The sequence below is a fragment of the Lissotriton helveticus genome, chromosome 1_1, assembly GCF_964261635.1.
Source record: "Lissotriton helveticus chromosome 1_1, aLisHel1.1, whole genome shotgun sequence".
Taxonomy (NCBI): Eukaryota; Metazoa; Chordata; class Amphibia; order Caudata; family Salamandridae; genus Lissotriton; species Lissotriton helveticus.
In genome coordinates, this window is record NC_136057.1 from 602839351 (window position 1) to 602855618 (window position 16268).

At 46.3% G+C, this 16268-nt stretch overlaps 1 protein-coding gene across 1 annotated transcript; it reads right to left on the reverse strand.

Moving 5' to 3' along the window:
- Window positions 1-3856: 3856 nt before the first annotated feature.
- Window positions 3857-10576, reverse strand: BHLHE41 (basic helix-loop-helix family member e41). The gene is made up of 5 exons (XM_078674114.1): window positions 10356-10576; window positions 10192-10255; window positions 9816-9923; window positions 9389-9500; window positions 3857-5438 (listed from the first exon to the last, which is right to left on the reverse strand). The coding sequence occupies exons 1-5, from the start codon at window positions 10415-10417 to the stop codon at window positions 4486-4488; spliced, it is 1299 nt and encodes a 432-aa protein (XP_078530240.1). The 5' UTR covers window positions 10418-10576; the 3' UTR covers window positions 3857-4485.
- Window positions 10577-16268: the final 5692 nt, after the last annotated feature.

Genomic DNA, 16268 nt, shown 5'->3' on the forward strand with positions numbered 1-16268 from the left:
ATGCCAGAAACCGGTCCTCGGAAGCTTGTTTCCGGTCCAGGGAAGGCATGGCTTGGCAGTTCGGGCTGGACTGTTCCCATGAGGCACAGGGTCAGACTGATTTGCATATAGCCATGTCTGAACTGGGGTGGCAGAGTGGGCTAAAGAACGGTGATGGATTAAACCCAGATCAGTTGACTAGGTGTGAGTGTTTGATTGATTCAGATGCTCCGTCCATTACCACCCCCTTTTGTACCGTACACCTAGGAACGGCATCAATTACAGATTGCCATGAATATTCCAGGTATTCTTTGCAAAATTCCAAAATAGTCTTTTTTTCTCTAAATTTAGGAGTACCCAGTACCCTGATGGGAAAAAATGTCTGATGTTCTCAGGAGTTTTGTGAAATAGAACTATTGTTTCTAAATATAACAAAGACACCATGCGATGACCAATCTATAAAATCAAGGGTTTGGTGCTTTGAAGCAGTGATCTTCTAACCATACTTCACCTATGCATCCATCACCTTAGGAAAGCAGTAAAGGTCTGGGATTCTAATGAGGTGATGGCATTATAGCATGCCCATTCAAATGAGGACCTGCTCTAGCCTCTGATGGACTGCAGTCCACACCAGCATATCTGCTCAAAACCACAACCTTACATCCTAGATAAATGTCCAAAGCCCTACCTCAGGCATTCACAAACTCCCACACTCGATCATTCTCCCGTACAACTGAAGAGCTTAAACAATTTCCTGACTGCAGCATCTAATAAGGAAGCTTGCATCCTGTTAAATAAAACCATGTTTGCTGATATTAATGAGACACAGAATTAATCTAGAGGTATTCACGAGACATTCACGGCAGCTTGCCAACTACTGCTCCATCTGAAAATTACAGTAAACCAGTAAGATCCTGGAGAAGCGGGTATTAGAAGAAAAGTGCAAGGATATACAGTTTTTTTTTCAATTGACTAAAATGTCTTACTAACAGCCACATTTTGCAGGTGCACATTTGTGCCACCATGGATTTTGCAAATTAGAAAGTGCACACATTGTGCCTAAATGTATGGGAATGGCCAATAACACCCAAATAGTGCATGTTATTATTCATTCCTGCATTCACAAACTGAATAGTTGCATTCCCTGCTTCTGTGATTTGAATAAGGCTTCCCAAATGCAAACTGTGGGAGCAATCACCCATGTTTTGTACATACATCATAATCCTGTTTTGGGTGCAAAAGACTTTGAACCCAAAAACTGAATTTGTGGGTCAATGTTGATCAGGTCTTAAGGGGCATACCGTGTTCTGGATGCAACTCCTATTTATGCTGAAAAGGAGATGCCAAGTCACCCATGTGCTTACTGCACTAATATTCTTTGCCACCTTCCAACCTGCACAGCTCATTCTACTTGCCCAGGCCTAACTGGGTAAAGAGTCTTGATGGTCAACAGAGTGGCATTCCGATCTGCACACTTTGGTAAGTATTCCAAGGTGTGGAATTCAGCCTGGATTGCAAAACATACCCTGCAACATGTTCCCGGGTGCACACACTGGGATTTCCCACCAACTACCAACAAGCTCCCGAGTAGGATATTGGTGGTGGTAAATGTGTGGGAAAATAGGACAGAGCATGCATACGGGCAAATAGCACAAATGCAATTAGAGCATGAGAGAATACCACACGACTTAGAATGCATGTAAATATGTTTTCCTAAACTTACATGTGGGCTTTGCATGAACAACATTCAAAACAAGACTAACACTGGAGATTTTTCGTTTGTTTAACTTCAGATCCTTAAATTCAAACGGATTTATATTAGATGTCTCTCCTTCCAAATATACCCATTGAAAAATGGAAATCTGGTGCATTTTGCTTCCTACACGTTCTCCTCACTTACACCTGGTTCACGAAGTTATATCTGCAAATATTAGTGAGGCATGAACTGAGAAACGTTTGTGAATGCCCACATGGTAAAACTCATTTTTTTCACACACTGTTGTGGGTGAGAAGCTTTTAACACTGCGCGTACCATTCGGATGATTTACGACCATTACTCAGACACAGACTACTTCTCACAGGACATCACGTGCAGTCCACTATTGAATAAATGACCGTTTTTTCAGAGGTAAGTTACAATAACACCTAATAAACCTTTCCCAGACCAACTATTGCCTGCAATGATTTACTTTCACCAATCCACCATACACCAGGGCCTTGCCTCAACTCTCACTCTCACACCGTCCCTGCAACAGCAAAGGTGAGACTGGAAGTCACTCGTTCTCCTACATCGCACCCAAGACATGGAACTACCTCCCTCAACACATCAGAGCCTTCTCCTCATTTCTTGAGTTCCCAAGGAGCTAATGACCTGACTCTTTGTACAAACACCCGGGGACCGCACACCTGCCCTAGTGCCTGGATACCCTCTCAAGTGATTAGTGCACTATACAAATAAACATAACTTGCTCTGGAGGGTGGTGGCAAAGGACTGTGAACATAGGTCAGTTTCTGTGCTCATTCAATCCCTGAGTGAACCCTCCTAACGAACACCCTTGCAGACTTCTACAGCTCAATCACTGCTAGTTGTGATGCCAGGTGAATGGCGAGCCGCCATGCACCTGGCATCACATTAATAAACCTACCAGACTGACGTGAGAGTCGCATAGGACAGCCATGCTGGCTCCCGAGCTGTCTACTGTTTTTGGTCATTATCCAAAAAGCCGTTCTCACACATTGCGTTTTTGAGTCCCCAAGAAACAACTTAGCCAGACGTTCTACACCATATAGGACAAGAATCACGCGTGCATCCCTTCCGGGGATCCTGTGCTGTGAAGCCCCGGCACTTGCACGCTGTCCTCGTCTGAACTCCCTGTCAGCTTCTCTGCAGTGAGACTGAAAGGTGGGATGTTGTGCTTGGCGCCCTCCAGCTGAGCACGCGTCAGCGCCAGTAAGGGCGCCTTGGTGGCGTGCAGTAGAGGCTGGCTGCAGGGTGCATGTCGTCACAGCTCTATCGCAGACTCGTCACTGCTCTGTCGCAGACATACGGATGCTCTGTTCAGCAGACAGCATTTATTTCCTCAATAATTTAAGACAGCGTTACCAAGCGAAAGCATTATCACAAAAGTGCAACTTGTGTTCTCATTTCAGCAGAACCCTAATAGAGAGACATTGTGAAGTGAAAACCTCCATCAGAAGACACATTCCCTCCCCCCTACAAAAATAGCTTGTCAGACATCATTCGATGGGTGTATTAACAACTATGTACACGCAGCCCCTGTGAAGGCTCGTATGGTGTGTTTAACGTTGTTGAAACACAGCGTTTGAGGCAAAACAGCAGCAAACAGCAGCAGACGTACATGACCGAGTGGCAGACCCAGGCTGTTGTGTCTCACCTCTTACATAACATTCAAGTGCGGCTTCTCACAGTGCTACCTTGGCAACAAACTAAAAATATCCAGGCGAGGTCTTCTTTTAAGTCTTATTAAAAAGCTCTCGCTGTGATTGTCTGGTGTCTGGCAGCCTCCAGCATGGGAAACCACTGTGTCAGAGCCCTGGGCCTGGGGGGGCTGCCTGGGACCTCCCAGCAAAGGAACACAAGGACAACAACGCGGTAGTTGCTTTTGTTTTCTCACGTTTTAAAACTGGTTGCTAGTCAGACATCAAATAATTCATTTTGGGAGTTTAAAATAGTGTAAACAAAAAATAAACTAAGTCATTCATCCGTTTGGCATGGCAGAGATATACTGATATGTGAGTTAGGGGGCCCAAGGGAACTGAAATGAGTTATTTCCTTTGCCTTAACTGTTCCTATTCAACACAATGCAAACATAAAAAAACAATATTAGTACATTAGTTCAGCCCGGGTCACTGTGTCAATAAAGTGCTAACAAATATATTTCAATATCTGCACCCCCGCCCCCCATGCCATGTCTTAGCTGTCATTGAAGGGTTGGTGCTAGCCAAATAAGTGCGTTTTCACAATGTGGAATTTAAAGACAATAAAAAGCATTCAGAATTAAGGTGCAACATTCATTACCTGTAAATCTTACCCTCGGTCCTTAGATATATGAACTTAAACCCATCTTAAAAATATATTTGTGTTTTTGAATGACTTAAAGCAAGAGAAGCATTCTGGGGTGGCGAAGAGCTCCTGGTATCCAGGCACATTCAAGGGGGCAGTGCAGGAAAAAGCGCATTAAGGTACAGGAGCGGACATTATTCCTAGCCTAGAGGAGGCAGCCGGCAGGGGGTGAATGGGGCTTCCAGCCTGGGTGACTTGCCTCTTTCACTTGCTAGAACAAACTGAGGAACCCTACAAACATGGCCTCTAGGGACAGGACGGGGACTACTTTATACAGCAGGAAAAACAGGCTTTCAAAATGCATACAAATGAAAGGGAACACAGCCCCTTCGAAAAGTGTAAAATCAGTTGTATCTGTGTACAAGATACTATTCGCGTTCGTGGTATTTAAATGGGAGCAGGGGGCTCGCATCCAGGGGGCTTCAGGTGCTCTCCTTTGCAGGCTGCAGGCCCTCCTGCACAGGGGTGTCCATGTCCTCCACCAGCCCGGCCTCAGAGATTGAGGCTGTCCCCGCCAGGAAAGCTTGAGCGCTGGCTGCCGTCACTTCCTGGTTCAGGAGGGCTGCCGAGGAACAGCCCTTCTCTGGTGTCAGCACCGATGACAAGCAGGGGAAAGAGGCCACGGCGGCAGCAGCCGCGGCGGCAGCGGCAGCCTGGGCTTGGAGCCCGGGGTACAGCAATGGAAGGGTGGCCGCGGAGGGATACAGGTACTTGTCCAAATTGATCTTGTCCAGGAGGGGCATGTAGGCCGCAGCTGCTGACGGGGAGATGAAGTAGAAGGGCAGGCAAAAGGGGGTTTGTTGTCCAAATGGTGACCCCCCAAAGCCCATCAAGGAGCTGAGCAGGGCTGCGTCAGGCCTCATGGCCGGATCTGCCTCTATCAGTGCGCCACCGGCGCAATCTGTTTTCAACCGTTTAGGTGGGGGGTCATCCGCAGGCTCTTGTTTGATGGAAATATTTTTGCCCACCGGCCCCTTGCTCGTGCTACCATCTGCATCGGACTTCCCCTCACTTTTTTCCCCCTCTCCACCATAGCCACTATCAGTATCGGTGTCATTCTCGCTTTGTTCCAAATTGTTCGTTCTCTGTATCACTGGCACGCAGTTTGTCTGGTTCTCCAGTTTGGGGCCATTCCTGTCTTGTGCAGAAGTTACCCCTTTGCTGACAGAGACCTGTTGAGCCAGAAGGTGGTGTGTGGACAGCAATTGAGAAGAAGACAAGTGCAAATGGTTGATCAGCTGAGCACACCTCTGTTCTCTGGAGCTCCAGTTCTCAAACCGGGACAGGTATTGCAAGACCTCTTTGGCACACGTCTGAAATCCGGAGTGAAAGGCGTCCAGGTCAGACTGCACTGGCGAAGTAATGCCTCGTTCACCTGCGACAAAGGCAGTGGACAGAACTTTAATTAGTTTTGAGAGTCTTCAAGGGTACATCAAGCAAAAAAAGACAGCAGATATATAATATCTAAATGTGTGCTGTGTTGAGTGGTCATGTGGGATTTAGTGGTTCTGGCATAGGCTTTTAGACCAAGTACGGTGATCCTGGCTTCTACACTTTACAAAATGCTGTTTACTTGATACTTGCTTGTGGTTACCATACTTACTGGTTGTGAAGTAGGGAATTTGAGAAAAGTGTGCCTCGAACTGGACTCAATAACTCACATTTGAAAAGTGGAGTAAAGTTAGCCTCATTTCCTTATGTGAAGCAGAAAAAAAGTAGCCCAATGACAAATTGCTCCTTTTTTACCCCAGTACAAAACTGAATGTTTTTGAAAATTCGAGTGCCCATTGCATTATAGGAAAGCAACTAACTAACACAGTGGAATTCTCAATTTTTACCATGGTACAAACCATAACATGAGATGGGTGTTAGCAAATTTGCATATCCTCAATCCTTACTTTTTCAAGGCTTAAATTAAGAGTGTCCATAAGTGAGTACTAACATTAATGTTTACAAAAAAGGAATACATGAAAGGCAATAAAAAAATAGAAAAAAGGTTTACTCCTGGTGACGTGGAGGCGTTGGAGCTGAGTGTAGAAGGAAATGCCTCTATGTAACAGAATTCCTGCTGCAGGCAGAGCCAGCAACATTTCAACAAACACTGAGACATCACTGACTGGTACAATCGATTGAAGATAAAACATGCAGTAGTAAATCAGCAATCTGCATTTTGGTGGTAAATGTGAATAATTGAGTGTAGTTCCTGAAATCTTTCACTTACTTAGATGCGTAGATTTAGGCGGCAACTAAGGTCTACAGGGCCTCTGTTCTACCCACTCCTCTCTCCGGTGCAACACCACAGATGTAAGGGCGGTTGGAAACAGTGAACGAGAGAAAGGAGTGAAGAGTAGATGCTGAAAGTATGCAACAAGGAATAGTGTGGAAGGGCCTGGTGGGCCTCAACTGCTCTCAAAATCTCAGTACATGTGCAGGGAATGAGTGAGAACTTTACTACCCACTGAAACAGGTAGACTCGATTTGATTCTCTAGATTAGCTCCACTCCTTTGGAAATGGGGGTGGGCAATTGCAGCTCCATAACAGGTGGATACATATGTTATTGCATTGAAACCTTCAAAACTCTTCCAAAGTGAGCAATGACAAGCTTCACCTGGGAAACTGCTATCTTTCTATAAAACGTGCCTGTTATTTCTTACAAAAGTCATTCTCTGAGGTCAAAACACACCTGTACTAAGACAATTATGCAACTAATGGACTGTAACTTAGGAAAGATGAATAGTCATTTACATAACAAGGATGTCTCTGGCCTTAATGCTAGCAAGAAAAATTTACCCTGTAATACTACTAGAGAGTGCTCAACAAAGTGTGAAACTATATCTGAGTTTTTCATTCACGTTTCCCAGGTTGCCAACCAGATTCTTACCAAATATGGTGTAAGACTGCCCTAGTATCGGTGCATTTTAAGATGTGGTGGTCACCCACACCCCTGTGCCTGGGTGCTTCTGTACCTGCGACACTATTGCCTGTTACAGCCTTGAGGCTAGGGATGCCAAGTCCCCCCGTACTATGCCACCATACAACACAGCTGCAAATAAGGCCCTTCAGAGCTTCAAAGAGGGGACAGAGTGTGGGCTTCAAGGCACTTTGTGTGCCGCAAGCAGCACTCTTCACTTCTCGGAGGGAAGGTGAGTGAAGGCAGCACTTCTTTCTCTATGAGTGTCTTACTAGTACTACAAGAAGCAAGACTGTGCCACACAGAAAAAAACCAAAGAATTCTTAGGATGATGGGGAGAATGTTTGAAGTTTCCCAGCAAAAACCTATAAATATATAAACAATGAAAAAACTGCAAGGAGCCTGGGTGACAAAAAAGTACAAAATCATATGAGAGGTCTTTGGGAATGAAGAGGACAATACACTGCTAGAAAAGACATTTTAAAACCAACCAGACTCACTAAAGAGTGATTTATCATAAGATAATTGGGAGCAGATGGAAATATGGCGCCAGGACAACAGCGGGTAAAACAAGCATTGAGGGTAAGTATGCCTATTATTCCCAAAACTTCCAACCACCAGCCTGTGTTTTATAAAAAATGAAATATCCAATTCTGTGTAAACCTTGATGTTCCGGTTCCTGCCTTCATATGATTCTGGAACTCCTCAAGTGACTTGAAGGAGCCTTATGGTGCACAGGTGGTGACTTTATCCCAAATATAAGATGCCGTAATCAGCCATTTAAAATTCAGTGATCTGTACTTCCTCTGGCACAATCTGTGAAATTGTTGTGAAATGATACTGCGGCTACTACATAAAGTGTTACCATACAGTATGACCTTATAATGGCAGTAACAAGTTCTGGAATCCTGGTAAAAAATCACTTTATGGGCCCTGGTGAATCCCATGAAGTGCGAGGAAGTTAGTTGTTATTAGTTGGACAAAAGAAACGGCAGTGTTTGAATAATTGAAAACAAGACAGGGCACCTCTTACCTCAGTTTTAGGAAAGCGCAGTGAGCAGTGAATTAGATTGGGAAGGGAGTGCAGGGAGGAAACAGAGTTTACAAAAGTTACCAGAATCCCGGGAAAGGATTGCAGCAACATAACAATACATTGCTGATAGTTGTTACATTGCAAGGGATTCGCTTTTGTGTCTTCTGGTCCATACAGTCACATGCAAGATTTGACCTGTATGCTGTGAGCAAAACTATATAAATGCATTTTACGTGTGTCCGATTACTTGAGGATGGTAATATGCTCATTATGCTTTACATAATGTGTTACAAATTGTAACAGACAAAGGTAATAGAGACAAGAGCCCTAAGAAGCACACAGCCTGCATTTTTCCCAATATAATCCCAAACAATAGACCTCAGTGGGTGTCTAGACATTCCCCTCCCCCTCAACACGGCTAAGACATCCATGTGCATGTCTGAAGCAAACTACACTGGTGTTAGTGACTAGTCACCACACTTCCCTGGGAGCTAAAACAGTGAATATTCCCTCCCTTTCCCTGCTGGATCTCCTCCTGGCCCCAATTAATCACGGTCACAGGGCCTGCACCAGTGACAAAGAGGCAGTGAGAAGGGGCTATGATACTAAGGGGTTAGGTGAGGTACTGGAGGGATAGGAGTACATCAGGCCTTTCACATACAATTGGTTTGCATGCATGGGCCTCACCATAGAAGAGGCTGCCTCTAATTTCAGATACTTGCATCGTGTTCGCAGTACCTCTCGACACCTTTGGCCTTGTTGTTTTTATTCCGCTGTACTTAAAGTTTCTAGGTAGCGGTATCCAGGCCAGAAGGCTCCCTTTGCTCAATTCGTGCCCTTGTGTTCATTCAATCAACCAAGTCTGAAGTGATTCTGTATCCGAGCTCTTCAGCCATGTTCCCAGATCACCAACCAACCAGATTCTACCCAATAAGGTGGAAGCCCGTCCTGGCACCCGTGTTTTGTGAGAAGTGGTGCGGTGCACCCCTGGTTGCAGGGGCAACAGGAAATACTGCTTTAATGTAAAGCAGCGAAATGAATGGGTAGGTGGAATACGTTGAAGAAATGTAGTCTAGTTGTTACATCCGACCCCTGACTCCGGGGTTGTAATCCAGTTTCTCTCTCCCCCCCACCCCGAACACACACACGCACTTAAACGAACTGCGCAGTTCACTGAAAACCATGCTACCGCTCCGTGTCTCTGTACTCTTATCTGCTAAAATTGCATGCGATTAAAAATATGCTAAATGTGTGCGTGTTAAGTCCTATGCGATGGTCATTAACATTTGCATATAATAATTGCACTGTGGGAATCCTCAACAGGCGCGCGCGCCCGCGTCACGCGCCACGCCAGCCTCCTGGCATCCTCCAATGACTTACCGTTCTGTAAAGCAATTATTTTTTGGTGCTGTTGCTCTGTTAAAGCCGTCAATGCCTTCAAGTGCTTCAAAGTTAACTCCAACACGACAGCCTTCTCCAAATGCCCCAGTGTCTGTGATGGGAAAGGAAGGAAGCCGCAAGTTACCTCACACGCCTTGGAGCGCTATTTTTCTAGAAACAGTTATTGCCTGCGCTCTGCGAGATGCACTTTTTTCCAATGCACTCTGTCTAATGCTTTTGTTTAAGATACTGGTTTTGGAAATGTTAGAGCACATCCATTCGACAAGACATTTACAAACATCATCAGGCTGAAGCTTATAATACATGTATTAGGAACATAATTTAGAAGTACCACATTGCCCCCAAACCTTGCAGATACCCTGGTGAAAAAATAAACCCCAAAATTGAAAACAAAAAAATAGCTTACCGTCAATTTCAAATGCTCAGGTAAGAGATCTTTCAGCTGAGCAATACATTCATTGATCCTATCGCGCCTTTTCTTTTCAATGAGTCTGTGGGGCAGTTTGTACGTGTCCTAAAACGAATCAAATGAGACATACGTATTACCTAAAGGAGGTGGCGACGGCTGATTTGGGAGCAGAGGGGCTCGCACGCACTTACAGGAATGCGGAGCGACCTTGTCTGCTGGCAAGTTGTCTAATGCAAAACTACCTATTTACTGCCAGGAGGTAAAATTACAGCTGTTGGCGACGGGAAAGGTAGACCGTACCGTGCCTGGCCATGTCCAAACACAGGTCAGCAGCCAAATTCTGAACGGGGCATGCTTACAAAATATAAATTACCTTGCTTTCATCACGCTTCATCCCTCGCTTGGGCTTGCACATGTACAACGAGGGGTAGTCAACTCTGTAAAGAAGTACAAAGCACGCATAATTAAAACCGATTTGGGATTTGCGCGCTCCCCGTCTTCGAATCCCCTTCCAGGCAGAAGGCGCTGCGCCCTTACCCAATGAAATCCCTGGGCTCCAGCAGCTGCCGCTGCTGCAGGTGGTGGAGGCCTTCGTCCATGTTTGGCCAGCGGCGGGTGGCGCAGGTCCGAGGCTGGTCGTCTTTGGCGAGCTCCCGGCTACCGTGCACATCCAGACTTCTGCAGTTAGAAGTGAGAACCAGTCTCTCGCCCCTCCGCCCTCAGACTGCTGCTTCTGCTTTGCAGAGAAAATAAATGGCTGCAAAAGTAATGCGAGCAGCGCACACGCGCCCCCTGCCGGCCTGAAGTCGAGACAGACAGAAAACACAGACACTGGAACAAAGAATTCCTCCGTCTCCGGCAGTTCTTTTTCGAGGGGGGTCTTAAACACGAGCACCTCAAACTTGTACTATTTGTTGCACCACTGAAAATGTGTTTAAAAATCATCAGCTGTACTGACGCATGTTATGTAGGCTTCCTTTATTCGTAGTCCAGTTGGTCTCCGGTCGAGCATCTTGCAAAACATCATCTGCAAATCCCAGGTGTCTGTGAACGGGTGCAAGGTGCCAATTTGAAGAAAACACCACTATGTATCTATTCATTTTCAAATGATATAATGTGCATGCCCGCATTGATCAAACACGAAGTATCCAGTATGAACCCCCCCCCCTTTGGTTCAGCTACCATGCAACAAACGGGACGCTCACTCTTTGTGAAGGTTCATAAAGAATTAACGTCTTCATTTGAGATTGTAAAATGTTGGCACTCACAGTATGCTCCCATAGTCTTTCCGTAACATTTTCCAATTGCCGCGAAATTCAGTTAAACATTATCACCATGTTATCAACATGCATCATAACTAAACTGTCTCTTGGTGCTTTAATGAGTGCTACACTATCCCACCTCAGTGGTATTTATTTTAATGACTTCTTAAGGCCAAGTATGCTGTGCCAAAAATGTGAGACTACAGAAAACATATCTGCATAGGCACGCAACTCGCCGAGTTATGCCACCAGCTTAAAAAGTCCTTTCAGTCACACAAGGCTCCTGAAGCCAGTCCATGTAGCTCTGGACACTGACACGGAATCACGGGGCACGAAAAGCGCTCGCATTATCATGACGCACACAGGGTGCAGCCCGCAGCACGTGTCTGGTTGCTGTTCAAAACACAGCGCGACAGCGAAATGCTACTCAATTTGCGTACAGAGTAAGGGCAGCGCACATTTCAAGCTGCGCTTTCAGTAATATGCCACGTCCTACCTCAGCTTGCCATGAATTAGCTTTCGAGCTGCGCGCGGAGTGGTCCTTCCTGCAATGAGTTAGATAATAGCATCTATGTACTATGGTGGTAAGGCACTGGGTGTCACCTACCTGCGAGGCAAATTAAATTATGTTTGCATTTTCTATCTGCTCCGTGCATTAAACGCATTAAACGCTGCAAAGGCACTGGTTGCTCTTGCAAGATTACTCAAGTGTATTTTTTTCACTGTCAATGCTCACGTGCTGCGCATGGTGACGGTCACGCTCTCAAGCCCATCGGAATCCAGTCTTGATCACGAGTAATCTACATTCATTTCTGACAAAAACAACACGCCTTTCTTGTTCAATGTGGTAATATCCACTCCCGGACTTCTGGCCAAATTCTTCTGCTAATCCCGAGCTGCTCGTCACATTGGTCTGCTTTTGCACAAGGTACCTATATTCAGCAATAACCAAGTACGCTACTTCTAAAGCGCGTTTACATCTACTGGGCTTCCTGTTGCCGAGGAAATGAAAGGCGAGGTCACCAGCAAGGTGTACACTCCGAACAAAGGACTATGGAAAGGTTACACATGAAGATCCGAGTTTTAATAGTGTTGCCATGGACGTCAATTCACCAAAATGCCAGGGGTAGCGGAGGTGACTCCTGGTGATATCACAGGCTATCACAGGAAATGATGTCGCATTGAACTTTACTTTTGTGATATAGGAAGTGATATTCCATGACCTCTGACCTGCAACAACATCACATGTAGTGACAATAACAGAGTTAACAAAAATAGCAGTAATTACCAAATGTACAGCTGTCACCTACCAAGGCATAACCTTCATATTCATCCACCAGTCACCAATTCACAGGAACAGCCCTGAATCCTGGGGGCCCATACTTATTTTTAAGGACCTAGGAGAGGTCTACAGGAACAAAAAATTCTGAGGACTCTCCTTCATGGTATCTTCCAGTGGTACCACTGACTCGCACAGCCACCACACCTTCTCCATCCTTATGGCCTCAAGTAGGATGCAAGTATTAGCCCCACATCCTCCATTTTACACCCATCACCATCGACATCTTCTCACTTCCCTCTAATTTAGTTAATTAATGCCCCTTCAATTTCTAGGCCTCTTCAGTGACGCAGCATGTCATACAAGTACAATAAAGTGAAAGGATGGCTGAACTACAGGGGCACTCACATTGCAAGACTACACCTTGGATTCGGGGATCAGCTAGAGTACCACAGATAAGGGATAAATATCGTTTGTATTAGAGATAGAGGGAAACGCTGCGTTATTGCCGAAGGAGCCAGAGTTGGGACTACAAGCTCCAGAGGGCTGCGGGGGCTACCAGAGATCGACCAGAGATCGACCGCCCCTCCCCTTGCCACCGGGGATCTTTGAAAGACCTCTTGCGCCTCCCGCTTCGCGGGAGATGCTGCGTTATTGCCGAAGGAGCCGGAGTTGAGACCACAAGATCCAGAGGGCTGCGGGGACTACCAGAGATCGACCGCCCCTCCCCTTGCCACCGGAAGTTCATTATCGAGTCGTAGTTCCCGCCCCGCGGGACGCGCGTGGGCGTGCGCTGGGCTAAGCCCGGGCCAAGGGCTGGCCGGTTTGAGCCCGTTCGAGGCCGGAGTAGGCCGATGCAGGGCCTACCCTCTAAGATAGCCGCTGGAACTTTGCCCGCCGAGCAACTTAACGGTAAGACTAATTGACTGGCCTTTATACTTCTGGATTTAGCTAACTGTCCCAGAGGGTCGCATATTTAGTCATGGCAAGTGGTGTCACAAAGGAAAAGAAAGGGCCTATGGGGGTGGTCCCATGGGAACTTTGGACTACTTCATCACAAGAGCATCTAACGTAATCGCTCAAGAGATTGCGGTAACGGAACGACGCCTGTCATTGGGACCGGGACTAGGAAAGTCCCCAATGGAGGATGGACATCTACGGGACTCCCCATACCCCCAACCCTTTAATCTCAACATCAATGACCCTCTGTTGCTGGGCAATGCTAGATTGTTGACACTGGGGGATTCGGTGGCAGAAAACAAATCACCGGTCCAGCCAGCCCGTGCAATAACCAGGTCTAAAAATGTACCCCATAAGGGCAGAAAGGAGACTGTAAAGGACAAACAATGTCTCAAAAACAAGAAGAGGGCTTGGGGCCTACATAATGAAAAATGCTCCACTGTAACTAGGTCACCAAGGCCGCATGAAGATGGCCGGAAAACCGTGGAACATAATGTAGAGCCAGAGACTGTGATACCTGTATTGACTCCAACTGCCCCTGATATTCCTGTGGTTCCTGTGGTTACCTTGAATAGTGTTTTTTGGGAGAAAGTGGGGTCCATTGTTGCAGATTGTCTAATACCCCTAATGAATAGAATGTCAGCTATTGAGGCAAATTTACAAACGATTACTAACGCCTTAGACCAGATCACTGGTGTCGTAACAAACTTTAGCAACCCCAGTACCAAGTATTCTCACCCAACCCCCATTGACTTAAACCTTACAAGCAGAGGAAGGACATTGCCAATGGCAATCCACCAAAAGACCCAGGTGGCTGACAGTGTGCGATCGACTACACCCGGGCCCATCATGGCAATGCAAGAGCGGCGGGGCCAGGGGTCTGAGGGTTCACACCCGGCCAAACCTGGGCCACCCATGAATGAGGCAGATAGGTACCCCCAGAGTAAGGGTAACATCAGAAATACTCAGAACGCTCCCCCAAATCCCCATTGTAACACCAAAATACCTAGCATGCGAATTGATCTCCGTCCAGAATGTAGCCGCTTTGTTGTAGTTTTAGTAGGGGTCCCACCGTTGATGAAATACATTGAAGAGACACACACCTCATTAAAAAACAAAGCAACTGATTGGCTTAACAAACACAGACCATTACCGCCAAATGTAACAAGCACAATTTTGCTTGTCCGTAGGGTTCCATGGGTGGGCCATAGAATTAAGGATTATACGGGAGATTGTGTCATAATAAATTTTAAGGACACACGGAAAGTGTCTCATATATGTCAGTTGTCACAGCCCATAGGTGAGACAGCCATACAGTCCCTCCCGCTCTCGTATTTCTATCCCCGGGCTCCAGCATGCACCAGTATTGGTAGAGATTCATCATGGAACCTGGTAGGCCCCTTAGCTAGGACTGGCATTAACCAGAGAAGCCCCAGAGAATATCGGGTAACTGAGGCAGTTTCCCTACATAATAGATTTAGTTCTTTAGATGCGGTGGATTGACTAAATCCGAGCAAATTGGTTAGCAATACTGGGGGTATAAATCAGGTGGATTCGGAGGAAGACCCAGAAGAGGGGTCTGATCCAGGTAGACAGACGCAGGAAGCAATAGGGGATGGGAAAAGTACAAGTCGAGAGGTGGTTGCATTGACTATAGTGGCTGCAAGTAGCTGCCCGTTGCATAAGGAGCCTGTATTTGATCCTACGGGGGAGAGGGAGCCTACCCATAGCTCTATAGGTGAAACAGGCCCGTTTGAGGAGGCCAATGTAGACCAATGTAAGAGAAGAGCCAGGGGCCAAAATGAACATGTAATAAAATTACTGTCCTGGAATCTGGCAGGATTAGCCAACAAACTCGCCTGCCCAGCATGGGGATCCTTTGTGGATGCAAACAATGTGTGCATGTTCCAGGAGACTTGGGCGCACGAGGAGCATTTTAGGGTGGGCTTCGCCTCTTTTCATATCCCGGCAGTTTGGGGAGGGCGAGGTCGTCCTTCGGGAGGCCTCACTATTTGGGTGGGATCCCACCTGGGCTGTAAAGCTACAACACTCACTACTCACTCTAAAGATATTCAATGCGTGGTTCTTGGCTGGCCAACTGCCTACAAGCTAGCACTGATTAATATTTATTCACATCCCGTTAGCATAGGCAAAGAGTCCAGCACTATTAATGACCTTTCCGCCTTCATCACATCTATTCCGAATGAATTCAATATAGTGGAAGGGGGAGACCTAAACTGCAATTTTGGCCCCTAGAGGGACTCAATGAAGGAACTCTAATGGCAGAGGATGATCACTGGCCAATCCCTACGACCCAGGCCCTGTCTGTTAGGGCATGGTCCCCACTAGCAGTCCAGGTCATGGCACTAACCATCACCCACTCTCTACGTGTATGCAATGGCCGTACTCCCTCGGACATTCCAGCCAAATGTACATATAATAAACTAGGGCATACATCTCATCTCGATTACATCTTATTGGAAACTAGGCTCTGGCCGAGGGCAATTAATCTTACTGTGGTGTCTAGAGTGGATAGTGACCATAACGCCTTCATTTTAGAAATGGGCCTGCTGAAAGTTGGTAGTAACCGAACTCCAGTGATGGGAGATGGTCAAACTAACAACAATGACTTCACCCTGACTAACAATAGGCGCAGCATTAGATGATCTCGTCTTGAGAAAAACTCAGAACAGATAGCGAAACTGTATAAACTGGCAATTCCCTTCCTGACAGAGGATGCAGCCCTACCTGAACCCCTACTGTCTGTGGACTCTCTATTACAACTTGAGGTGCTCTATGGGGACCTAGCAACTAACCTAGCTGAGGTACTGAATCCCAGGGTGTCTAAGAAGGGTAAAGGGACCTCCTGCTGGTATAATAAGGCGTGCAGGAAAGCCAAGTCAGAGCTAGTGATGGCCCTCAAAGATAACAATAGAATAGCGGTCAAAG